General features: G+C 40.5%; 2 protein-coding genes across 6 annotated transcripts; both read left to right on the top strand.

Moving 5' to 3' along the window:
* The first annotated feature begins 44 nt into the window (after positions 1-44).
* On the top strand, positions 45-13223 carry LOC118428980 (gamma-glutamyl hydrolase-like). 5 transcript variants are annotated; one of them, XM_035839311.1, is made up of 10 exons: positions 46-266; positions 475-586; positions 1009-1059; positions 1573-1657; positions 2007-2148; positions 2433-2539; positions 3926-4019; positions 4345-4482; positions 5426-5548; positions 13107-13223. In XM_035839311.1, the coding sequence occupies exons 1-9, from the start codon at positions 161-163 to the stop codon at positions 5545-5547; spliced, it is 957 nt and encodes a 318-aa protein (XP_035695204.1). In that variant the 5' UTR covers positions 46-160; the 3' UTR covers position 5548; positions 13107-13223. The 5 variants fall into 5 exon arrangements, with proteins under 5 accessions (XP_035695201.1, XP_035695205.1, XP_035695204.1 ...); XM_035839310.1 differs by lacking the exon at positions 13107-13223 and adding an exon at positions 6137-7522 and having other exon boundaries at positions 5426-5552; XM_035839309.1 differs by lacking the exon at positions 13107-13223 and adding an exon at positions 6137-7522.
* LOC118428959 (gamma-glutamyl hydrolase-like) lies at positions 7598-27833 on the top strand. Its single transcript, XM_035839283.1, has 17 exons — positions 7598-7868; positions 8096-8207; positions 8452-8502; positions 8767-8851; positions 9202-9343; positions 9630-9736; positions 10327-10420; positions 10804-10941; positions 17753-17864; positions 18103-18153; positions 18498-18582; positions 19110-19251; positions 19698-19804; positions 20048-20141; positions 22491-22628; positions 24342-24478; positions 26526-27833. The coding sequence occupies exons 1-16, from the start codon at positions 7763-7765 to the stop codon at positions 24467-24469; spliced, it is 1692 nt and encodes a 563-aa protein (XP_035695176.1). The 5' UTR covers positions 7598-7762; the 3' UTR covers positions 24470-24478; positions 26526-27833.

The raw sequence follows: 27833 nt of genomic DNA on the forward strand, positions 1-27833 counted from the left end.
CAGGCACAAGAAATAATGTCCAATTTCGTTATGCAATGGGCAGCCTAATGATAGGTCATGACAGGTCACACAGGTCAATGTGACAGCTGGTCACATGGTCACACGATCGGAGAAAAACATAGTCTTGTTTATAGTGTCTTTCCATCTGTACTAAACTAGTATGATGGCGAATCTTGCCGTGTTGAGCTTTGTGATCGTCGCTGTTGGTACAGCACAAGGCTTGTCAGTTCGGGACTTCCCTGAAGTGAATGACAGGCCGATCATCGGTGAGTAAACATGGCCATAATTACTTCATTCAGGCCATCAAGAATTATATGATATTTTTGCACGGTCATTGTGCCAATTAGTGGTGACATTTGACAACAGGAACTCCCAAACAGATTAAGTTTGACGGGAAAAATGAAAAGCTGGGAACAACTCTACCTCACATGCAATGCTCTCTTTTCTCACCTTCCTTTGATCTTCCTATGACAGGTGTAATTGCACAGGCTTCAGAGGGAGCCAGAGCAACGTTCGGGAAAACCTACATCCCTGCCTCCTATGTCAAGTACCTGGAAAGCGCAGGTGCACGTGTGGTGCCAATCAGGTTAGAATTTTTTTGTCAAAATTGTAGGGCAGTTAACCTTAATTAATTAATTCCACCAAAATCGTATACTAAATGTATTGCAGCATTGTCATATTTGTGACAGGGTTGTTGATGTTCATTGTGTGCAAATGTTGACTTAACTGTACTGTTGCCTTATTGTAAATCATCTAATTGTTGTTACTCATTTATGTTTTAGTTATCATTTGTGTCCCATTTCAATTATTTCAATCGAATTGTGTTCATTAGTTGTTAGGAGGAGGGCTCCGATAAGCCTTTTTGGCCTCTCCCTCGCTCCCGCGCATTTTTTTATGTATCATTTATCTTTACTTTATATATTTCCTTTTTTAATGTGCAAATAAAAATCAAACTGAGTACTCCTTCATAGACATATTCAATATGTTGGCACCATTTTCTGTCCCCAGGGTTAACTTGACTACAGCTGAATACACCAAGCTCTTCAACTCCTTAAATGGGTATGTAAGTTGTGAAAGTGTGTAGTTTATAATAATAATAATAATCACCAGGTGTATTTTGCCAGCCAGTAGGTGCCCATTATGAGTAATGAGGCTGATTAACGTGGTCGAGGCACCTCCTCGAGCACGGGACCCCCGTTTTACGTCCCTCCCGGAAGACGATTTCGTGGAAAGCTTCGTGAGGCTACAGCAATCCGGACGTCCTTGGTTGGTCTCCCATCCAAGCACTGTCCGGACCGTCGCGTTGCTTAACTTCCGAGATCGAGGGATCGGGTGTACCAACGCGCCACGCGGCCGTAGCTACATAAAGCAGTATCACATAGATACTGGGAGCCTTGGAAACATTACGATTTTGCCTTCCTAATTCTGCTTGGATATCAGGGTATCCCACTATAGCAGGTGTGTTTTATCAATGAGCTTTTATCTTGCTTGTATGGAGGACATTATATAATGTCCTTGGTTGTAAATCTATTGACAGCAAGCAGTGACACAGCATTTCTTCCTGTTGTTCAGGGTCCTGTACCCAGGGGGCGGTGTTGACATGTTCACTTCTGGCTATGCTAAGTCAGCCAAGATATTTTATGATCTTGCTCTCAATGTAAGTTTCACCTTGGTTTCATCAAGGAGGTTAAGATAAGTTTTAAAAATAAGTTTTAACTCGTTTTAACCTTCTTAGTTTCTTTCATACAGCCCAAATGTAACTGTGTAAAACTAATGAGGCTTCAATGGAGCCTTCTTGGCACAAAGTTTACATCTAAAGTACCAATGTACCAGTATAGTGCTCCTTTGATTAACAGGTGTTGTGACTGCAATATTCATTATATTCCCATTTACCAATCCCCAAGGACATAAGTTTTTGCACAAGCTTTAATCATTTTCCTTTGCTTGCTATTTTAGTGGGCAGACATGGGGTTTTCAAGAATCACTGACATATTTGAACCCCTCAGGCTTTTGATGAAGGGGACTACTTCCCTGTGTGGGGGACCTGTATGGGGTTTGAGCAGCTGACAGCCCTGACCAGTAACAGGAATGTGCTGACCACTTGCAAAGGAACAGGAAACAAATCTTACAAACTGAACTTTTCAAAAGGTAAGGTTCCAGAGTGGCCAGGATTGGGTAACAGTATATGGATGAGTGAAAGCTTTGACTCTCGAGCTAGGAAATGCATATTGGATAGGAGCAGTTTTCTTCAGGTGTGTACTTTGTATGAATGCCACCAATAATTAATTTTTCACAGCTTACAATAAGATAATGATAAAAGGTACAAAATTAGATCCTATAAAATTAATGCATTTTTTTATTTACAGATTAGTACATGTAGCAGTAGTAATAGTACGTACCACAGAGATACTGACATCATTTCTTCCCCATAGATTACAAGTCCAGTAGGATGTTTGGCAAGGTTCCTGTGGACATCCTGACAGACATGGCAACTTTACCTCTCACACCAAACTTCCACGAGTACTGCCTCACACCTCAGGTAACATGAGTACTGCCTCACACCTCAGGTAACATGAGTACTGCCTCACACCTCAGGTAACATGAGTACTGCCTCACACCTCAGGTAACATGAGCACTGTCTCTGACACCTCAGGTAACATGAGTACTGCCTCACACCTCAGGTAACATGAGTACTGCCTCACATTTCAAGTAACATGAGTACTACCTCACACCTCAGGTAACATGAGTACTGCCTCATACCTCAGGTAATATGAGTACTGCCTCACACTTTAGGTAATGAGATAGTGGAAAGTTAATAGAACACCATATTAAATGTGACAAGAATACTTACAGGTAGCAAGGTAAACTAGACAATCCTAGATTTGTGATGACTGCTTAGAGGACTAATGTTACAGTACCAAATAATTTATTTTGTTCAAATGTCTTCATTTGATTTTTTGTTAGGCCATGTTGATTTGATTATATGGATGACATCCACGCTCGCACCAATTTTCGGCCATTTCCACACAAAAAAAAAGTTTTGGACCACACAGTACATTGTGCAAAGCAGCTGTAAAATGAGCACAAATATTCCGTAGATTGAAAAAAAAGTATCAGAAAATCGATAACTGATGCCATAGAATGCCAAAATAAATCTCTAAAGTCAAAGAATAGGATGTGAAAGGACAGAAGGAAAAAAAAAGTGTTTTTGGTAGGGGTTTGTACATGTACCAGTAAATTCAGGATAGGTCCCGTTCAGGTCCAGAGGATCATTTCCAGGTGGACGTGAACCTGGACCTGATTGTCTGTGGAAACTTGAGAACTGATAATACTCAAAACAATGGTAATTGGTCAATTTTGCTACAAAGGAATCTCTTTGGTGGATCATTGGACTACCACTGGTATTTTAAAATCCCATCTTCATGTAATAAAGGCTAACTGTCTCTGTACCTTTGCTTGTAGAAACTTGGTACAAGTGACTATAACCTCTACTCACTTCGCTTTTGGTGTCTTCTTGGCCCGGTAAGACCTCAAACACCCGCCGACATAGTGTGTCCATTTTGCAATTGGCGAACCTCGTTCGTCTGATTTTTTTCAGGTCTGTTTATTTCAGATTGGTCCAAGAAGAAGAAAAAAATGTTTTGCACCCGTATGATGTACTGGTCGCAACATCTAACTGCTGGTATACCATACTATGTGTTTGTAGTCCTATGTTCAACCTTCCTGGCCACTTTGATTTCATACTGAAGCCAACTTTTTTTTTGGCCAAACTTTTTTTTATTCGCTCGCTCGCATCAATTTTGGAGTTCCCAGAGGATGTCATCCATCAACATGGCCTTATTCTTGAATTCATGACATTTGCTTCATTGTGTGGTTGTCAGTCATGAAGATTTTCATTTATTTCTTGAATATCTGCACATTCCAGAATTTTACAGATGATGCAAAGTTGAAGAGCTTTTACAAGATTCTGTCCACAAATACTGATGATGATGATATGGAGTTTGTGTCCAGCATGGAAGGTAAGTTCTAATAGGAACAACCCTAACTTACATGATAGTATTCATGCAGCTTGGGAATATGAATTGTGGTTTATGCATTAACATTTTAACTGCATGACATCTACAATGTTTGGATTTAATGTTTCTATTGTTGTGTTTGAGTCGCCACACTTTATCATTGTGTGAAACTGCTCAAGAAAAGTACTACAGTTATGATATTTCATATCAGATGAACTTATTCTGACACATAAATGTCAAGGCTGATGGTTAACCAGACATTAAACAAAATTTATACTTACTCGCACGTCTCCTGCCATGGAAATATGTTTTCTGTCTCTTGTTGCAGCCATCAAATATCCTGTCTATGGAGTCCAGTGGCATCCTGAGAAGAACAACTTTGAATTTGGCTCTCTACTGAAGATCACACATTCAGATGCTGCAACCAGGGTGTCACAAGCCATGGCAAACTTCTTAGTCAGTGAAGGTGGGTTGTAAGGACCATTTGTCATGTGTGAATGACTGTCAGTTTTAAGCCCATTTGTGGTCTAAATGTTCATCGGACTCCTTGATGTTGAAAGGCCAAGTAGCTAGGCTAGCGGACGAGAGATCAGTTGGTCATGGGTTCAGCTCCTGGCATTCCTGGCTAGATGATGTGTCTTTGGGAAAGGCTTGATTTCCTCACTCTACCTTGTCAAAATGGTTACCTGACTTCAGTTTGGGATGTTAAACTTCGGTAGAAGAAGATAGGGTCTGCCTTACCATGCCGTATACACTAAGGCTATGGGACTATCTTAACCATTGATGATATGTGGTTTACATATGTTTATACCAAGATCAACTTTAGAGGATCTGCAATTCCTTTGGTTGTCTATGATTGACTGAGAAGTTGCTTTAATAACATGTACCATTTATCTTACTCAATACAGTATGGTTGCAATGCTCTGTGCTGCACTGCATGTTTGCTCTACTCTGTACAGCTCTGCATGACATCATCAGCTGACTTCCGACCATCCTTGACTTGAGGGTTTCGACCCCCATCAGTACTATCCCTGCATGACATGTGGAGCGGCAACAGTGGCCAATCCGTTACACAATGTCATCATGCTTGTTTTCCATGCATGTGCTTTCCCTTCTTCTCTGCCATACCCATTAGAACACTGCCTTAGCCACTTCTACAAGGTTCTTAACAACTACCTTTCTCTTCAGTTCTTTTGCTAATATACAAGTAGTCCCCAGTGCTCCCAGAGCCCTCCACACTGGCTCACAAAACATCCTAGTACTTTCATTTGGAGTCTTAGGTCATGGTATTTCTCTGCTTTCTTCTAATTTGCTTCCTTCTAGAGCATGGTGAGCTCTATTATCAATTAAGTGTGCTAAAGGAAAGAATAACCATTCCAATGTCCCTGCTTTACCGCATGATGCTGCAGCGAGGAAAAGCGCACACAAATTCCCCACCCCGGCAGAGGAAGTGGCCGCTCTAATCTACAACTATGCACCCGTCTACACCGGGAATGTCACCATCAGTGACCAGACATACTTCATTGACTGAAGTAGGTACGCCATGCTGGCTGATGTGTGCGCAACTGTCACTTCTTTGTACATGTACTAACAACTTCCTTATACCTCAAACCACACTTCTTTCGTTTTGTTTCACATAACCTGCACTTAGTTTTTGTACAGTAGGTACAATACAGGACAGGTAAGTTTAATCCACTCACACTGGGACAAACCCTTACCCTTTTTTAATTTTAATAAGTGAGGTTTGGCTCTCCTGATGGGACTTTGCATGCCATTTGAGGAGTCGATTGAGGACATAATGTTAGGTGTTAAGTACCTTTGCAAAGGGCAGAAAATCAGCTAGGGATTCAAACCATGGAAATCATGCACACTTGATGCATTATCATATACATATAGCTTGTTTTCAATTAGTACTCAAATATTGTAAGTTTTCAGGTGGAGCCAACTACACACCAGTACATGCACATTCAGATGCCTTAAGTATCAGGTAACTACCATGTAGACAAAGTTAAAAAATGTTCTAATGTGCTTATACAGTTTCAAGTAACAGACCTTGTACTAAGTTGTATCTTTATGTTGTTCTATGAGAGAAATGTCATTCAAATTGTGTTTTACTACAGCCAGAAGAAGTCAGCACAAGTTCACCAGCCCTGAAGAAGAGCGCTCAGCTCTGATCTACAACTACACACCTGTGTACACTGGGACAACAGCTGCGGCACACTTCGAGCAGTGCTACTTTTTTGATTAGGAAAATAAATGATCAAACAGGATCTAAATGCAGTTATATATTTTAAGGTGGTGGTACCATAATGACGATCAAGCAAAAAAAATCCAAAGCAAGTCACTCTATGAGGTTTTTAATCCTTCAATCCATATTTTTACTCAAGAAAGAAAAGTGTACTTTTAGTAAAGTCCTAAGATCACTACCTCCAATACTACAGCAAAACAGTATGTTTTAAGAATTACTTTGATAGCTTCATCAATGTCTTTTTATGTGCATGTAGCTTTCGGACTTCCATATTGTTTTAAATAAGGAAAGAGCAGGTTATGATCCAGCTATGACAGCAAGCAAGCAAGCAACTAGCAAGCTTTACAAACATGGACCAAATTCCTCTGTGTGCCTATTACTGTTTGAAATGAAATGAAACTGCTATAATCAAGGTTGAAAAAAAACCTACCTTGCTATGATGATTTCCCTGAACTCCAGGCATCATCATCTCCACAAGATGTGAAAAATTGGAATTTAATACATTGAGAGGTAGAGAGAAAGTCTAAAAGTGTAGAAAAGATTTTTAAAAGACTCTGAGATAGTTACAAGGTGAATAATTATGGTAATTGTAATGTATTGTGCTCAGTACTGCTTTATCTTTTACAATGACATTACGTCAGTATGAATTTTGATTTTTGGGATAGGCACAAAATGAATGCAAATTATGGTCACATTTCAGTTGAACGATATCAGTTAACAAAGATTGTAAGACTTTTCAGAGCATACAAAATTACCAATGTACGTTCCAAGGTGTAAGCACATGTATACTTCTTTGAAGTTGTTGCATTACTTCACCTGTAGTATTGTTTTAGCTTGTCTGTGTGTATCTACACTATGTTTTGCCAGTGGGTGCTCACCTCAGAGGGGATGATGTCTATCAATATAAAGCTCATACTATTGGATACCATTTATTTTTTGTCAGATGAGAATGATTTTCATTGGAGTATTTTTGTAGTACATGTACATGACTATGATTGAAAACTTGCACATAAAAGTTCTGAAGATTGCTGAAAATTTTGAATGACAGCAACCTGAAGCCCGTATATGCTTTATATTAGTTGTATGATGTACATGTAACTAACTTGCATTATGTTAGCACTGCTATAAAAAGAATTTGATCTATGCAAACTGGTTGTTTTTAAATGTTAACATGCAATGTTTATTGTGCCTGTAAGGACTGTCTGTATTTCAGATCACATTGCTGCTATGACTTTCAAAAATACAAATCTTGTGTATATTACTAGTCTTCTGTGGTGATTTTATATTTTTATTTTCTGATCTTGTGTTCCTAATTTCTGTAATAAAGATAGGTGAATCAGGCACAAGAAATAATGTCCAATTTCGTTATGCAAATTGGGCAGCCCAATGATAGGTCATGACAGGTCACACAGGTCAATGCAGACAACTGGTCACATGGTCACACGATCGGAGAAAAACATAGTCTTGTTTAGTGTATTTCCATCTGTACTAAACTAGTATGATGGCGAATCTTGCCGTGTTGAACCTTGTGATCGTCGCTGTTGGTATAGCACAAGGCTTGTCAGTTCGGGACTTCCCTGAAGTGAATGACAGGCCGATCATCGGTGAGTATAAAACATGGCTATAACTTTATAAGTATAACCTGTTTATCAACTTTTGCCTCATTACATTATATATTTTTGCACTGTCATTGTGCCAGTTAGTGGCGACATTTGGCAACAGGAACTCCCAAACAGATTATGAGTGGGGCGGGAAAATAAAAAGCTGGGAATAGCTCTGCCTCACATGCAATGCTCTCTTTTCTCACATTCCTTTGATCTTCCTATGACAGGTGTAATTGCACAGGCTTCAGGAGGAGCCATAGCAAAGTTCGGGAAAACCTACATCCCTGCCTCCTACATCAAGTACTTGGAGAGTGCAGGTGCTCGTGTGGTGCCAATCAGGTCAGGATCTTTAAAAAAGGGCTGTCAAAATTATCTGGAAATCATCATTAAGTTCTATTGAAAATCATATACTATCAAATGTTAAATGTATTGCAGCATGATCATATTTGTGACAGTGTTGATTTTCATTGTGTACAGATGTTGGCATTTTACTTTACTATTAAAAGTAAAGTAAAATGCCAACATTTGTACACGAGTCCCTCATAGACATATTCTTTATGTTGACACCATTTTCTGTCCCCAGGGTTAACTTGACTACAGCTGAATACACCAAGCTCTTCAACTCCTTAAATGGGTATGTAAGTTGTGAAAGTGTGTAGTTTATAAAGCAGTATCAAGAGGATACTGGGATCCTTATCAACATTACGATTTTGCCTTCCTAATTCTGCTTGGAGATTAGGGTATCCCACTATAGCAGGTGTGTTTTATCAATGAGCTTTTGTCTTGGTTGTATCAAGGACATTATATAATGTCCTTGGTATATATTTAAGGACATTATATAACCTCCTTAGTTGTATTGTCTGCAAGCAGTGACACAGCATTTCTTCCTGTTGTTCAGGGTCCTGTACCCAGGGGGCAGTGTTAACCTGTTCACTTCTGGCTATGCCAAGTCAGCCAAGATATTTTATGATCTTGCTATCAAGGTAAGTTTCATACTGTAAGCAAATTAAGCACTTCTGTATCATGATTTTCATCACTGTTACCACAGATTGATTAGTAATTCCCTATTTTTCTCATTTAGTAATTTGTTAACAAAGATAGGCATTGATGGGGCAACTAGGTGTGAATTTCCTCCTACAATGCCCGGAAACAAGAACTGAGTGCAATAGAACTGATATGCCATCACATAAAATAGCCAGACTTGTAGAGCCTTCTATCAAAAGAGGCTATGCTTCACAGTTTTATGTCTTTTGTCAGGATGAGGATTCAATGGAGTCTTCTTGGTGCCTATCCTAAGGTTTACCAGAATCACTGACACATTTGAACCCCTCAGGCTTTTGATGAAGGGGACTACTTCCCTGTGTGGGGGACCTGTATGGGGTTTCAGCAGCTGACAGCCCTGACCAGTGACAGGAATGTGCTGACCACTTGTAAAGGAACAGAAAACAAATCTTACAAACTGAACTTCTCAAAAGGTAAGGTTCCAGAGTGGCCACGATTGGGTAACGGTATATGGATGAGTGAAAGCTCTGATTCTCGAGCTTTGAAATGCATCTTGGATAGAAGCAGTTTTCGTCAGGTGTGTACTTTGTATGAATGCCACCAATAATTAATTTTTCCTAACCTGCTCAGGTTCTAACACAGCTTACAATGTGGTTATGATAAAAGGCACAAAATTAGATCCTATAGAATTATTGCATTTTTTTATTTACAAATTAGTACATGTAGCAGTAGTAATAGTAAATCATTTCTTCCCCATAGATTACATGTCCAGCAGGATGTTTGGTAAGGTTCCTGTGGACATCCTGACAGACTTGGCAACTTTACCTCTCACACCAAACTTCCACAAGTACTGCCTCACACCTCAGGTAACATGAGTTCTGCCTCGCATTTCAAGTAACATGAGCATTACCTCACACCTCAGGTAACATGAGTACTGCCTCACACCTCAGGTAACATGAGTATAGCCTCACACCTCAGGTAACATGAGTATAGCCTCACACCTCAGGTAACATGAGTACAGCCTCACACCTCAGGTAACATGAGTACTGTCTCACACCTCAGGTAACATGAGTACTGCCTCACACCTCAGGTAACATGAGTACTGCCTCACACCTCAGGTAACATGAGTACTACCTCAGACTGCAGGTAACATGAGTACTGCCTCACACCTCAGGTAACACGAGTACTACTTACACTTTAGGTAATGAGATAGTGGAAAGTTAATAAAACACCATATTAAATGTGACAAGAATACTTACAGGTAGCAAGGTAAACTAGACAATCCTAGATTTGTGATGACTGCTTAGAGGACTAATGTTACAGTACCAAATAATCTATGTTGTTCAAATGTCTTCATTTGATTTTTTGTTATTCTTGAATTCATGACATTTGCTTCATTGTGTGGTTGTCAGTCATGAAGATTTTCATTTATTTCTTGAATATTTGTACCTTCCAGATTTTTACAGATGATGCAAAGTTGAAGAGCTTTTACAAGATTCTGTCCACAAATACTGATGATGATGGTATGGAGTTTGTGTCCAGCATGGAAGGTAAGTTCTAATAGGAACAACCCTAGCTTACATGATAGTATTCTTGCAACTTGGGAATATGAATTGTGGTTTATGCATTAAGATTTCAATTGTACATGTATGACATCTACAATCTTTCGATTTAATGTTTCCATAGTTGTGTTTGACTCATCGTGTTTGACATTTTAAATCATTCTACATTCCAAAGCCTTGGATCACTTTATCATTGGGTGGAACTGCTCAAGAAAAATACTACAGTTACAATATTTTATATCAGATGAACTTATTCTAATACATAAATATCAAGGCTGATGGTTGACCAGACCCAGACATTTATTAAACAAAGTTTATCCTCACTCTCAAGTCTCCTGCTATGGCAATATGTTTTTTGTCTCATGTTGCAGCCATCAAATATCCCGTCTATGGAGTCCAGTGGCATCCAGAGAAGAACAACTTTGAATTTGGCTCTATACTGAAGATCACACATTCAGATGCTGCAACCAGGGTGTCACAAGCAATGGCAAACTTCTTAGTTAGTGAAGGTGAGTAGTAAAGACCATTTGATATGTGTAAATGGCTGTCAGTTTAAGGCCATATGATATGTGGTCTACTTTCAAAAGTTCATCAGACTCCTTTCCTTAGTGTCAAAAGGTCAAGTAGCTAGGCTAGCGGACACGAGCTCAACAGGCCATGGGTTCAGTTCCTGGCATTCCTGGATAGATGATGTGTCCTGACCTTGGGAAAGGTATTTTCCTTGACTTTTCTCACTCTGCCCAGGGTACCTGACTTCATTTTGGGATGTAAAACAAAACACAGTGGAAGGAGACAGGCTCTGCCTTCCTGTACCATGACCTATACACAGGCTATGGGACTACCTTAACCTTTACCTTAATGATATGTGGTCTACATAATATGTTTTACCCATAATACCAAGATCAAATGTACATGTATCTGCAATTCCTTTGGTTGTCTATGATTGACTATGAAGTTGCTTTAATAACATGTACCTTTTAGTTGACACAGTATGGTTGCAATGCTCTGTGCTGCACTGCATGTTTGCTCTACTCTGTACAGCTCTGCATGACATCATCAGCTGACTTCCGACCATCCTTGACTTGAGGGTTTGCCCCTCCTCATCAGTGCTATCCCTGTATGGCAGGTTGGAGCGGCAACAGTGGCCAACCGTTACCCATCTTGCTTGTCTTCCATGCGCTTTCCCTGCATCCCTGCCATACCCAATGGAACACTGCCTTAGCCACTTGTACAAGGTTCTTAAAAACTACCTTTCTCTTCTCAATCAGTTCTTTTGTTAATAGTCCCCAGTGCTCCAAGAGCCCTCCACACTGTTTGGCTCACGCTCAAGTACTTTCATTTGGAAGCCGCGGCCCTTCCAATCGTGCCATAGGTCATGGTATTTCTCTGCTTTCTTCTAATTTGTTTCCTTCTAGAGCATGGTGAGCTCTATTATTAATAAGGTGTGCTAAAGGAAAGAATAACCATTCCAATGTCCCTGCTTTACCGCATGGTGCTGCAGCGAGGAAAAGCACACACAAATTCCCCACTTTGGCAGAGGAGGTGGCTGCTCTAATCTACAACTATGCACCTGTCTACACTGGGAATGTCACCATCAGTGATCAGACATACTTCATTGACTGAAGTAGGTACGCCATGCTGGCTGATGTGTGCGCTAGTCACTTCAGTACTAACAACTTCCTTATACCTCAAACCACATTTATTTCGTTTTGTTTCACATAACCAGTGCCTTTAGAAGTAACACACTTAGTTTTTGTACAGTAGGTACAATACAGGACAGGTAAGTTTAATCCACTCACACTGGGACGGACCCTTACCCTTTTTAAATAAGTGAGGTTTGGCTCTCCTGATGGGACTTTGTAATGCCATTTGAGGAGTCGATTGAGGACATAATGTTAGGTGTTAAGTACCTTTCCAAAGGGCAGAAAATCAGCTAGGGATTCAAACTATGGAAATCGTGCACACTTGATGCATTATCATATACATATAGTTTGTGTTCTTTGTTTTCAATCAGCACTCTCCTATATAAGTACTCAAATATTGTAAGTTTTCAGGTGCAGCCAACTACACACCAGTACATGCACATTCAGATGCCTTTAGTATCAGGAAACTGCCATGTAGACAAAGTTAAAAAATGTTCTAATGTGCTTATACAGTTTCAAGCAACAGACCTTGTACTAAGTTAAAGCTTTATGTTGTTCCATGAGAGAGATGTCATTCATAGGGGTGGGTACCGTTATAGAAAATTCAGGTCCAGAGGATCAGGTCCAGGTCCGGACCTGAACCTGGACCTGCTTCATTATGTGAAAGCTTGTGAATGGACGATACTCAAAACAATGGTCCATTTTGCTACAAAGAAATCTGTTTTGTGCAGTATTCGACTCCCACTGGCGCTTTAAAAAATCCGACAAGGCTAACTACCTCTGTACGATTGACTGTAAAAGTTGGTAAAGATGACTATAGAGTCTACTCTGCTTTGACCTTGTTATTTTCCTAGACCAGTAACCCCGAAAACGTGCGAATGCCTGGCTATATAATCAGTTCAAATTCCAGTCAGTCCAACATCCGGTCCATGGAATTTTTTCAGGTCCGGTTTTTCTGGAACGGTCCAATGAGAAAAACCGGTTTTCTACTGGTACCCAGCCCTAGTCATTCACATTGTGTTTTACTACAGCCAGAAAAAGTCAGCACAAGTTTGCCAGCCCTGAGGAAGAGTGCTGTGCTCTGATCTACAACTACACACCTGTGTACACTGGGACAGCAGCTGCGTCACACTTCGAGCAGTGCTACTTTTTTGATTAGGAAAATAAATGGTCAAACAGGATCTAAATGCAGTTATGTATTTTAAGGTGATGGTGTCATAATGATGATCAAGCAAAAAAATCTAAAGCAAGTCACTGTATGAGGTTTTTAATCCTTCAATCCATATTTTTACTCATGAAAGAAAAGTGTACTTTTAGAAAGTCCTAAGATCACTACCTCCAATACTACAGCAAAACAGTATGTTTTAAGAATTACTTTGATTGCTTCATCAATGTCTTGTTATGTACATGTAGCTTTCGGACTTCCATATTGTTTTTAACAAAGAAAGAGCAGGTTATGATCCAGCTATAATAGCAAGTGTGTACGTACTGTACGATGTACCATAATTAATGTAGCCCAGAGTGTTTTAACTTAAGTGCCATGAGCAAACAATAAGGAAGCTTTACAAACATGGACCAAATTCCGCTGTGTGCCTATTAATGTTTGAAATGAAACTGCTATGATCAAGGTTGAAAAAAAAAAAACTCTCTTTGCTATGATGATTTCCCTGAACTCTAGGCATCACCATCTCCATAAGATGTGAAAAACTTATATTATGTTTGATCTATGCAAATTGGTCGTTTTTAAATAATGTTCACATGCAATCTTTATGGTGCCTGTAAAGACTATTTGTATTTCAGTTCATATTGCTGCTATGACTTTCAAAAATATAAATCATGTGTATATTACTCGTCTTCTGGAGTGATTTTATTTTTCGAGTTTTACTTTCCTGATCTTTGTGTTCTTCATTTCTGTAAATGTGTGTAATGCTAATGCCACTGCCAGCTAGTGTGAGGATCCCGGGGTAGAATTAGGATGGTACCCATGCTAATTATAATGTCACGTTTGTGAAGATTATACATCCAGGAATATAATGAATAGATGAAAGTTGAATCTCTTCTTCTGGATAAATCAAATTTAATTCAGACGTTTCAAACGACATCCGTCGTTCTTCTTCAGTGAAATAAAAATAAAAGTTTACAACTCTGCGGAATAAGGAATACTTCTTACGTTCTAAATAAACAAAAAGGTAACGGCTAAGGTGTTCTAAAGTAAATATGGTAGGTAACTACAGAGGTATTCTAAACAGTGTTCTAAATAAACAAAAAGGTAACTGACAAAGGTTCTGTGATACATTCTAGCAAAATAAGAAAGGCTAACAAGGGATATAATGATAATAAGTGTCTATATATCAATAAAACCACCATTTATCGTCCATCTCTCAATCGGAAGGGGGGGCTGAGAACTGACCTTTCCAGTGCTTGGAATGATGTTTTAAAGTAAATGATGGTGGTAATTAGCCTAGAATCCAGTCTTGTTAGCTGCTTTGTTCCGCTCCCGAAGGTCGCTACTCGCCAGTAGCGAGTAGCGACCTTCGGGTGCGGAACAAAGCTAACAAGACTGGAGTAGCGAGCTGACTGGAGTAACACATGTAGTTTACATGTGTCCATAACGTTACATCTACTACGGGTACTAAACCATCACGATGGTGAATCTTGCCGTGTTGAGCCTTGTGATCGTCGCTGTTGGTACAGCACAAGGCTTGTCAGTTCGGGACTTCCCTGAAGTGAATGACAGGCCAATCATTGGTGAGTGACATGGATAATTTCATATTTACAAACAGGAGGGTCAAGTTTATGATGGCGTTTATGACCCCCTCCCCCCAAAAAAAGTATGTTGGAGAGGAGCAAAATCAAGCTGAAACACTGGTGTATTTTTCATTTCAGAGAGTCCTGATTTCAAAATTTCGTCAGACCTCCCAAGGACGTTATATCTGATAGAATGTCCTTGGACCTCCTTTGTGACGGTTCGCCCCTTAGGGGCTAGACATGGTGAAAATAATGTTGCGGGAGCGTCCCTCTCAAAAACCTTTAACTAATAGAAATTTTACTACTTGAGTTAGTTTACAAGCAGAATGACTGCCCTTCAAATGCAGAAAATGACATTTCAGAGGGTCAAGATTTCAACATTTTCTCTGGACCTCCCTGCAACGGCCTGTGCCTCCGGCACTCATGACAACACAGTGAAAATAGGTGGGGGGTTGTCCTCGCCCACAAACGTCTCTTTCTTTAACATCAAACTTAACAGTCTGCCAGCAAAATTTTGAGAAATATAGGAAATGGCGTTTCAGATCTGCCAAGTGTGTACCCGGGAAGACATCTATAGATTTTCCTTTTTTCTCAGAAACATTTCAGTGGAATGCCCTGCCTGCCTCGGTGGTAATTAGCCTGGAATCCAGTCTTGTTAGCTGCTTTGTTCCACTCCCGAAGGTCGCTACTCGCTACTGGCAAGTAGCGACCTTCGGGAGCGGAATAAAGCTAACAAGACTGGAGTAGCAACCTGACTGGAGTAACACATGTAGTTTACATGTGTCCATAACGTTACATCTACTACGGGTACTAAACCATCACGATGGTGAATCTTGCCGTGTTGAGCCTTGTGATCGTCGCTGTTGGTACAGCACAAGGCTTTTCAGTTCGGGACTTCCCTGAAGTGAATGACAGGCCAATCATTGGTGAGTGACATGGATAATTTCATTCAAATTTGATTGTTGTTTACAAACAGGAGGGTCAAGTTTATGATGGCGTTTATGACCCCCCCCCCCTCCAAAAAAAAGTATGTTGGAGAGGAGCAAAATCAAGCTGAAACACTGGTGTATTTTTCATTTCAGAGAGTCCTGATTTCAAAATTTCGTCAGACCTCCCAAGGACGTTATATCTGATAGAATGTCCTTGGACCTCCCTTGTGACGGTTCGCTCCTTAGGGGCTAGACATGGTGAAACTAATGTTGCAGGAGTGTCCCTCTCAAAAACCTTTAACTAATAGAAATTTTACTACTTGAATTAGTTTACAAGCAGAATAACTGCCCCTCAAATCAGAAAATGACATTTCAGAGGGTCAAGATTTCAACATTTTCTCTGGACCTTCCCTGCGAAGGCTTGTGCCTCCGGCACTCATGACAACCAAGGACATGCTTGTGACAACACAGTGAAAATATGTGGGGGTGTGTTATCGCCCACAAACGTCTCTTTCTTTAACATTTAACTTAACAGTCTGCCAGCAAAATTTGGAGAAATATAGGAAATGGCGTTTCAGATCTGCAAACGGCGTACCCTGGAAGACATCTAACGCTAGTTAGATTCGTTGTTTTATAAAAATGGGTATTTTAACATTTCAGACCAACGACATGGGTTTCAAATGTCAAAATTTCAATATATTGCAATGCGAAACTATCTTCCATCCACTTGACGATCGCAAAATACCCTATTTTTATATACAATGGATATAGGTTACCCTACGGATAAAGGTGAACTAACGTTATAGATTTTCCTTTTTCCCAGAAACATTTCAGTGGAATGCCCTGCCTGGCTCGGTGGTAATAGCTCAGAGCACTGTTGAGTCTTTACATGCCAGGCAGGAGGCCTGCCCACCCTGATCAGGGACCTCAAGGTGTCAGAACACAGTATTTATCCGCGACCCCCGTCCCCAAAAGTAGTTTGTGTTAAAATAGTGCACCGCTGTACTTGCAAGTGCCGTAGTTATTCTTCCGTGCACAACAGCGATGTGGAAACTGTGGTGAATGGTAGAGGATAATAATTGGTGTTATATAAGTTGGATTACGTTGCTTCTTCGGCCAGCGGGAATTTGTGCCTTAATTGATACTGTTACCGGCACTTCCTGTTCGTCGACTGCAGTTCCTTGACCTCCGATGGGGGTCAAATCAAAGTGTCTTTTATAGAAAAACGAGCAGGCAAATCTATGCTCATTTTCAGATATTTTGTAGGTTGTACCCTCGACTTCAACACAAAATTCTTGTAAATTGTATCTGCACCTTTCTATAGGTTTTGAGTCGTCGAACCACTTCACTTTGAGGTCCTTATATCCATGTAAATCCCCATAGGCGAAAAGCTGTGTTCTGAGACCTCAACCATTCCCCCCCCCCCCCTTACGTTGCCCCTTGCGGGGCTATGGGGGGGGGGGGGGGGGAGGTAACCTCAAAGTAGTAGAGAGTTTCCCCAGACCAACTTTGCGACAGCTCTCGCCTTCCACGCTCAAAATCGTGAAAATATTTTTGGGGCATCCTCAATAGCTTAAAACTAAAACCATGCATGTGTCTTGCTGATAGAATTGCCAGTTAACCTTAGCTCAATTGTCTGGCAGCAAAATTTGCCCCTCGAAATGCAGCAAATAGCATTTTTGAGGGTCAAGATTTCAATTTTCCAGACCCCCCCTGACGCGTCGCACCTTTCATGCTCCATGTGCTGACAATTTTGTCAGAAAAAGTTCGCCCCCCCAACGATTTTTTTTTTTTCGCCCTATCGCTCCATATTCTTTATGAAAAAATCCGTGAACCAAGAAATTAAATGGGTGTGGCCTTATTGCCAAAAATCGACAACAGGAACTCCCAAACAAATTAAAAGAATGGGATAGGATTGGGAAAAATGAAAAAAGGTGGGAACAGCTCTGCCTTACATGCAATGCTCTCTTACCTCACTTTCCTTTTATGTTCCTGCACAGGTGTAATTGCACAGGCTTCAGGTGAAGCCAGAGCAAAGTTCGGGAAAACCTACATCCCTGCCACCTACATCAAGTACTTGGAGAGTGCAGGCGCACGTGTGGTGCCAATCAGGTTAGAATCTTTCTGTCAAAATTGTCTGGAAATCAAGGAGCTTTCATCAATCTGATGAAAGCTCCTTGCTGGAAATAATCATTAAATTCCATCAAAAATCATGTACTAAATGTATTCCAACATGGCCATATTTGTGACAGGGTTGATGTTAATTGTGTGCAAATGTTAGCATTCTACTTTACTGAGCAGAGTCCTTCGTAGACATATTCAATATGTTGGCACCCTTTTCTGTCCCCAGGGTTAACTTGACTACAGCTGAATACACCAAGCTCTTCAACTCCTTAAATGGGTATGTAAGTAGTGAAAGTGTGTAGAAATATAGAGGGGCGAGTAAGAAAAGAAAGAAACAAACATGCTGACACCCGGGATCGAACCGGAGTCGGCGGATTACAAATCAAAGGTGCAGACCATTCGGCCGAAAAGGCTTAAGCCGTTTGGCGTCTTCAGTTTAGCAGTCCATGAAGCACACTGTTACAAGTAACTTTACAAAGCAGTATCAACAAGATGTTGGGAGACTCAGAAAAGTTGTGATTTTGCCTGTCTACATCTGCTTGGGGATTCAGGTGTTGATTGATGTTGTATTGACAGCAAGTGAGCAAGCCAGTGACACAGCATTTTTTTCCTGTTGTTCAGGGTCCTGTACCCAGGGGGCGGTGTTAACAAGTTCACTTCTGGCTATGCCAAGTCAGCCAAGATATTTTATGATCTTGCTCTCAAGGTTAGTTTCATGCAGTCTTTTCTCAAGACAGTATACCATAAGCACATTAAGACAGTTTTGTATCACTGCTATCACATATTGATAAGCAGTTTCCCATTTTTTTCTCCTTTTAGAGAAGTTTTAACAAAGATAACGTTAGTCATTGATGAAAATGAAGGCAAATAAGTGCTCATTACATTTAGCCTCCTACAAGGCCCAGAAATTAACAAGAAACTGGGTGCAACAGAACTTATATGCCATCAGACTGATAAAGAGGCTACTATTTCACAAAAGTATAATCTAAGTTTGATGTTTCTTGACAGCTACGATGATAATAAAACTGATAATGTTTAAAACTCTTGAGGCTTCAATGGAGCCTTCTTGGTCCAATGATTAACAGGTGTTATGACCGCATATTAAATAAATTCACTATAAGGACATCACATCTAACTTTAACCAGTTTATGATTTCCTTGAAAATTTTGCTTCATGTTTTAGTTGGTAGCCATGGGGTTTACCAGGATCACCAACAAAATTTGATCCCCTCAGGCTTTTGACGAAGGGGACTACTTCCCTGTGTGGGGGACCTGTATGGGGTTTCAGGAGCTGACAGCCCTGACCAGTGACAGGGATGTGCTGACCACTTGTAAAGGAACAGGAAACAAATCTTACAAACTGAACTTTTCAAAAGGTAAGGTTCCAGAGTGGCCAGGATTGGGTAACTGAATAGGGATGAGTGTAAGCTCTGACTCTCGAGCTATGAACCAACCAGAGGGGCGAGTAAGAACAGAAAGAAACAAACATGCCATCACCGGGGATCGACCCGGGTCGGCGGATTACAAATTATGACCACTATCGCTGTCACCACAAATGCACTAGCGCCCTTGGGCAAGGACGATAGGCAGTACTTGAAGAACACCACTGTTACATTTAGTATATTCGATAGGAGGCTTCAAGCAGTCTTCTTCAGGTGTGTACTTGCTCAGGTTCTAACACAACTTACAATGTGGTTATGACAAAAGGTGCAAAAGTTGATACTGTGTAGAATGCATTTCTTTTAATTTACAGACTAGTACATGTAGTAGCAGTAGTAGAGCATACCGCAGAGAAACTGAGAGAGTCCTTTTTCTCCCACAGATTACAAGTCCAGTAGGATGTTTGGTAAGGTTCCTGCGGACATCCTGACAGACATGGCAACTTTACCTCTCACACCTAACTTCCATAAGTACTGCCTCACACCTCAGGTCAGTAACATGACTACAACCTAACCCTAGGAAAAGAGTATTAAATGTGACAAGAATATTTGCAGGTAGCAATGTAATAGACGATCAAACATTTCTGATGACTGTTTGCATGTTTGAAGGATCAATGTTATACACCAATGACATATTTTGTTTAAATGTCTTTCTTCGATTTTTTGTTATTCTTAAATTCATGAAAATTGCTTCATTGTGTGGTTGTCAGTGATGAATATTTGTACATTTCAGAATTTCACAGATGATGCAAAGCTCAAGAGCTTTTACAAGATTCTGTCCACAAATACTGATGATGATGGTATGGAGTTTGTATCCAGCATGGAAGGTAAAGTTTTGTTAGGAACTGTCAACCCTAACTTATACGATAGTATTAATGCAGTATGAGAATATGAATTGTGGTTTATTACCTGCATGTATGCAGGTATGGTTTTGATGCTGGTGGGAACTTTTCGGTAGCCGGGGATGTAGGGCGCTGTATCTCGTGAACGGATGGTGCGAGCACGACGATTTTTGGTTCGTGGGTTGGGGGTGGTAGCCTAACACTCAGGTTTGATTTTGGGCCTCCTGGCGTTTGAACTTGACATTGCAGGTGGCATTTTTGGTGTTTTTGGGGCACTTTTGGCGCTGTGTGTCCGGAACGATACGCGCGATTGCGACGATTTTTGGTGCATGGGTGGGGGGTTGTTGCCTGTTGCCTAGGATTGACTTTGGGCCTTGTCGCGTTTGAACTTGACCCGGCAGGTCGAATTTTGTGTCCGGGAGGGGTGTTTCCGGAGTTATATCTTCTGAACGGCTGGTGCTGGCGCGATGATATTTGGCACATGTGTTGGCGGTGGCTGAATAATGCTCAATTTTGATTTTGGCGCCCTTGGTGCTTGAACTTGACATTTTAGGTTACCTTTTGTGCGGGCACGGGGCGTGCGCTGTATCTCCGGAACGCAAGGTACCATTGTGTTGCTATTTGGTACGTGAGTTGTTTGTGGTGTCCTGGTGGTCAGGTTTGATTTTGGGCCTCCTAGTGCTTGAACTTGATACTGTATAGGTTGACCCTGTTTTTGTGTGGTTGGGGCATCCTCCCAATATCTGCTTGGTTTTAAAAACAGATTATGGTTGGGTGTAGAACCATCATCTGGCCTGGGCCACCTTCAATGTATCAGGTTACTTAGTGGCACTGACAGTTTGCCAGATGACGGGAGTGTACAAGATTATATATCTGTTGGTCAGGTATAATTGGAGTTTGCTTATTACTCTTTGTGGTGTTTCTAGAGCTGTATAGTACTGAGTTTTAAGTTTCGGTACAAGTTCCTTTACCCTGTTGGCAATCATGGTTGAACTTGAACTTAAACAGAAGAAGATGCAATTTTCTAATGTGGAGGAGAACTGTATAGAGTGTGGGCATAAGAGAAAGGTATGTGTATGATTTGTCCTGTGTTTCTTTTTGTTTCTTTGGTAATGCCATTTCCATACTGTATACAGGTAATTTGTTGTTTTGGGCTAGTCATATTCGCTTGGTTTTTGGGCCTGCTTAATCTATGGTACAGGCAGGGTTAAGTGGTGGAGGCTTAGCTTTGTTCTGTTTTAAATTCAGTATCGTTTGTTGCATTTTGTCGCGGCAAATATATGATGAAATTCCCCTTCTAAGCAACTGCTCATTGGTTTGCGGGGATGTTTGCTGGGTGTTTGCTCTGACTACAACAGCTTCTGAACTTTTCAAAGCTTCCATTGCCAGCAGCTTGCCATCTATAAATGGGATTGACAAGGACATTTTTCATAGTAAATTATGCTGTTAAATTTGGCTTTAATAATAGATACTACAGGAGATTTAGGTTTGGGTTGGATGGATTGAATGAAAATATCATACCGCCCTGGGGACTAACTGTTGCTGCTGCATGGGGGCTACCACTATTCATATTGTCTAATGTCTATGGAACTACAGATAAAAGTATCATTGGTCAAATTATGCAAGTAACATTCCGATGTCAAGTGAATAACACCCCAGAAATAAATCTTTAATGAATATCATTGGAAGAACACAAACCAAGGAGACTTAGCAGCTGCATTAGGTCAGTACATTGAAATAGGAAGATATTAGTATATCATGTGACAGAGTAACTACATGTGCATGGGCCATCTGAGACAAAAAAAGGTAGCGTCTCAACAACTTCAAAGTACTGTGGTTGGTTACATACTTAAGAAATCCAAAATAAGTAATGTTCATCCATGTCCAAACTTACAAATTCAGAAAATGGAATTTCAGAGTCAGACTTTTGCATGGTGCACAACCAACACGGTAAAAAGCTCATTTTTCCAACCACGTACCACAGACAAAAAGGCAAAAATACACAATAGGTCTACAGAAACCCAATACATTTCATGCAGGCCTGAGGTCTACGAACTCTTGTTCATTAAGATTTTAACTGTATGCCATTAACAATGTTTGGACGTAATGTTTCCATAGTTTGACTCATTTTGTTTGACATTTCAAAGCATACTACATTCTACAGACTTGGGTGGCTGTATCATTGGATGGAACAGCTCAAGAAAAGTACAACAATATTTTATTGTCAAGGCTGATTCAGCCTTGACAATGAGTGATGGTTGACCAGACATAGAACAAAATTTAAACTAAGTCTCTAGTCTCCTACCACTATGTTTTTTCCTTCTTATTTTGCAGCCATCAAATATCCTGTCTATGGAATCCAGTGGCATCCGGAGAAGAACAACTTTGAATTTGGCTCTCCACTGAAGATCACACATTCAGATGCTGCCACCAGGGTGTCACAAGCCATGGCAAACTTCTTAGTTAGTGAAGGTGAGTAGTAGGTCCGTTTGTTATGTGTAAATGGCTGTCAGTTTATAGCCATATGATATGTGGTCTACAAGTTCAGCAGACTCCTTTGTGTTGAAAGGCCAAGTAGCTAGGCTTGCGGACACAAGATCAAAAAGCCAAGGATTCGGTTCCTGGCATTCCTGGCTAGATGATATGTCCTTTGGAAAGGCATTTCCCTTGACTTTCCTCACTCTACCTTGGTGTAAAAATAGTTACCTGACTTCAGTTTGGGATCTTAAATTCAGTAGAAGATAGGGTCTGCCTTACCATACACAGGCTAATGGGACTACCTTTACCTTGATGATATGTAGTCTACATGTTTTAAACTTAATACCTAGATCAACTGAGTATCTGCAATTCCTTTGGTTGTCTATGATTGACTAAGAAGTTGCTTTAATAACATGTACCTTTTACTTGATACAGTATGGTTGCAATGCTCTGTGCTGCACTGCATCATTGCTCTACTCTGCACAGCTCTGCATGACATCATCAGCTGACTTCCTATTAAGGGTTTGCCCCTCCTCATCAGTATCCCTGCATGGCAGGTTGGAGCGGCAACAGTGGCCAACCGTTACCCATTTTGCTTGTCTTCCATGCATGCGCTTTCCCTGCTTCCCTGCCATACCCATTAAAACACTGCCTTAGCCGCTTCTACAAGGTTCTTAACAACTACCTTTCTGTTCAGTTCTTTTGTTAATCGTCCCCAGTGCTCCCAGAGCCCTCCACACTGTTTGGCTCACAAAGCATCCTAGTACTTTCCTGGGCCTTCCAATCGTGTCTTAGGTCATGGTATTTCTCTGCTTTCTTCTAATTTGTTTCGTTCTAGAGCATGGTGTACTGTGGGAGATAATAACCATTCCATTGTCCCTGCTTTACCGCATGATGCTGCAGCAAGGAAAAGCGCACACAAATTCCCCACTCCGGCAGAGGAGGTCGCTGCTCTAATCTACAACTATGCACCCGTCTACACTGGGAATGTCACCATCAGTGACCAGACATACTTCTTTGACTGAAGTATGTACGCCTTGCTGGCTGATGTGTGCACAACAGTAACTTCTTCATACATGTACTAACAACTTTCTTGTACCTGAAAACCACATTTCTTTTGTTTTGCTTGACATAACCGGTAAACTGTCTTTAGGAGTTATACAGTGTCACTAGTTTTAGTACAGTAGGTTGTACCTACAGGACTGTTAAGTTTGACCCACTCACACAAGGACAGACTCTTTATAATAAGTGAGGTGTGGCTCTCCTCATGAAACTTTGCATGCTATTTGAGAGGACATCCCTAACTGAAGCTGGGTATTCATGTTCCCCTGAGTCGAGTGAGAAAATAGGTGTTTACCGGGGGTAAGTTAAGTACCTTTCCAAAGTGCACAAAATCAGGAACTGCTAGGGATTTCAACGCGTGAACCATGGAAATCATGCACATTTGATGCAGTATCATATACATGTAGTGTGATCTGCACTTATGCTGTGTTTTATCTCTTCTAAGTACTCATGATGTAAGTTTTCAGCTGCAGCCAATTACACACCAGTACATGTACATTCTAACACCTTACAATGTAAGTATCAGGAAACTACCATGTAGTCCAAGTGTTCTAATGCACTTATGCAGTTTCAAGTCCTTGTACTAAGTTGTAGCTTTATGTTGTTCAATGAGAGAGATGTCGTTCAAATTGTGTTTTACTACAGCCAGAAGAAGCCAGCACAAGTTTGCCAGCGCTGAGGAAGAGCGCTCAGCTCTAATCTACAACTACACTCCTGTGTACACTGGGAGAACAGCTCCAGCACAGTTCGAGCAGTGCTACTTTTTTGATTAGGAAAGTAAACTAGAAAGGCCGACATTTGCTTGAGAGCAAATGCAGCATATTTCAGCCATCTCCCTCCCCATGCAACAACAGACTATTCCAAAATCACCCATGTGCAAGAATCGAACACTTTTGTTTAAAAGTCACTTCCACTAATGACACTTAAGTACACCCAAAAATGAATCTTACAAAATTCCTAGTGCAAGAATGGACTCTTCCAGTGCACCCCATGTGAATTTGCACAATAGACCAGTCCAGAAATACTCTCACTGAAAACATGGTCAAGGTTGAACTAAGCAAAAAAGGCATGAAAAGGTAAAATAGACCAGTCCAAAAACACAAAGTCCATAAACAAATTTTTAAAAAATGCCCCCCTCCATGCAACAATGGACTCTTCCAGTACACCCCATGTAAAATTGCAAAATAGTCCAGTTCAAAAATACTCCCATTGAGAGACATTATATAATCAACAGTCCAAAGATGAATTTAAAGAATATGTACCCCCTCCGTGCCAGAATGGACTAATCCAGATAACACCGGGCTCACTGATTGGCTGCCAATCCCCTTCGGGATGTTGACTCAGGCTACGTGATTGGTTGCCTCTTTAACGGTGCACACCCCAGTTCTTCCGCGACTGGGGTCCGTGGTAGTCCGCGACCAAAAAGTGACGAAAGGCTTCCGAGGGCCCATGTTTGAGTTGACATTTCTCATTATTTCCTGCGAAATGACATTAAACGGTTACATGGCTGAAAAGCGTAGGAAATGGTGTGTTTTTGGTGCAAATTGTGTTTTGGTCCGCGCGTTGCTTCCGCGATATCCCTACGCCTGAATGTAAAGAGGCCGGTGACCTAGATTTACCTCTGAAGCGCTGTGTCAAGCAAAGTTGCAATGCCGCGCGCCGTGGATGATTAAAAAAACTGTAGTACTAGAATTTTCTTTATAATTGGCTGGATTAGTCTTTAGATTTTCCTCTTTCTGGCAGTATCAGTCGTGCTTGCCGGAAAAATCTTCTTCATCTGTTTTATCCAATGCGAAAATGCCCGATTTTGTGCATCATTTTTGACATGAAAATAATGTTTTTTCCCTATAATTTTTCAAAATTAGAGAAGTTGAAGGATCGAAACTCAGTTGGTCTTGAAGCTGAAGGTGTATCCTCTCACCCCATATACAGTTATTTTCCTTCAGGATAATTCCCTGGAAGAGATGGTCGCTAGACTTGAGGGTGTGCCGCCTCCATTTGAACCCCCAAATAAACTGGTGTGTGCCCCCTTAATCAAGTTACTAGTATATATAGACATGTGCACATGCTGTCTTCAGGTGGGAGAGGTCAACGACCTTGAGGTCGTTGACCCTCTGGCCAGTGGAGAATTACAAAAAAAGTACCCAAATATATCATTTTGAAGTGGTTCATGTCAGAAATTATACATGGGTCATTTGAATGAATATCTAGTGCACCTATTTACCAAAATGTAGGTCATTTGGTTACAAGACCAGGGAACAGGAGCCAAAAGCGTACGTTTTTGGTCAAAAATGGCCAAAAAATTCCAAAATTAAGCATTTTGTTGTACCGTATGTATACCAAAGGTGTCAATGAATTCATGTGCGCATATGTAGACGGCACTCCTATACCAAATTTCAGGTCATTTGGTTATAAAATGGGGGTATAGGAGCCAAAAAATGTCATTTCTGGGGCAAAAAATGGCAAAAAATGCCAAAATTAAGCATTTTGCTGTACCATATTCAAAAATTGTTTTTGGAATTTTGTGGGCATATGATCAAGGCACCTCTGTACCAAATTTTAGGTCATTCGGCTGTAACACCAGGGAACAGGGGGGCAAAATGTACATAAAAATTGCAAAAAACATGAATAAAATCATTTTAAAGGAAGATATGAAAAAAATGAGAAAAAAGCACCTGGGTATTGATCCACTCTACCCTTGTGCCAAATTTCAAGTCATTCGGTCCAGGAACGACGGAGTTGAATCGATGTGAAGATTTGACAGGAGAAAGAAAGAAACATTACGAATACAATATATTTCACCATACCTATGGTATGGCTGAAATATAATGATCTTACAGGATCTTAATGCAGTTATATATTTTAAGTTGATGGTGGCTTAGAGATGGGCAAGCAATGAAAAGCAAGATATGAGGTTTTAATTCTTTATATTTTTACTGAAGAAAGACAAGTGTGCTTTTAGAAATTGCTTATAAGTTGCTTCTTCCATGTGCAAAACAGTATCTTTTAAACATACTTGGATAGCTCTTCATGTTTTATGTAGTAGCCCCTTTCAGACTTCCATGTCATGTTAACAAAGAAAGTGCAAGTTGTGATCCAGGTATGATATCTGAAGTGTGTAAGATGAGTAATTAGCAGAGCCCAAGGTGTTTTAAGTGCCATATAAAGCAAGCTTTACAAACATGGACCAAATTCCTGTGTGTCTATTAGTAACTCTAAAATGAAATGAAACTGCTATGACCTAGCCTGGAATCCAGCCGTATTGTGCTTTGGTCGCTCCCGAGGTTCGCTTCCTGACAATACGACTGGCCTTCGTTACCATTCGAACGATCGGCATTTCAATATTCGCACGCTTTATGTGTGCGATTTCTGATTGGCTGTTAGCACCACCAAGGTGGAAATCGAACACAATCATGTTTACAGTTTGTAATCGAACGGAACACTACTTCTATCTTTCGACTCATTAGTAACGTAAGGGCCGATTGTTCCAATCCTAACGAAGGCCAGACGTGTTGGCAGGAAGCAGAGCGACCAGAGCACAACACGGCTGGATTCCAGGCTAGCTATGACCAAGGTTTTAAAAAAAAACCTTGCTTATGATGATTTTCCAGAATTCAATCTTATAAGATGTTAAAAAAAATGGAATAATTAATGCATTGACATGTGGAAAAAGTCTAAAAGTGTAGAAAAGATAATGAAGGATAGCGTTACTGGATGAACGATTATGATAATGTACATGTACTACAATTGAACACTTTCTGAAGATTGCTAAAATTTTGAAGACACTTTATATTAGTTGTACGCTGTACATAGCCTGAGTATCATCTTCCGTAGTGACCGCTGGCTCATGACTTTCGCTTGTTAACCACACAAAAGTCGTGAGCCAGTGGTCACTACGGAGGATGATACTCAGGCTATGCTATACATGTAACTAACTTACATTATGTTACACTAGTACTGCTATAACAAGAATATGATCTATGCAAACTGTTTCTTTTTAAAAGTGCTAAATGCAGTATTTATGGTGCCTGTAAGGACTGTCTATTTCAGATCACATTGCTGCTATGACTTTCAAAAATGCACATCTTGTGTGAATATTACTCATCTTCTGGGGTGATTTTATTGAGTTTTACTGTA

The sequence above is a fragment of the Branchiostoma floridae genome, chromosome 13, assembly GCF_000003815.2.
Source record: "Branchiostoma floridae strain S238N-H82 chromosome 13, Bfl_VNyyK, whole genome shotgun sequence".
Classification (NCBI taxonomy): Eukaryota; Metazoa; Chordata; class Leptocardii; order Amphioxiformes; family Branchiostomatidae; genus Branchiostoma; species Branchiostoma floridae.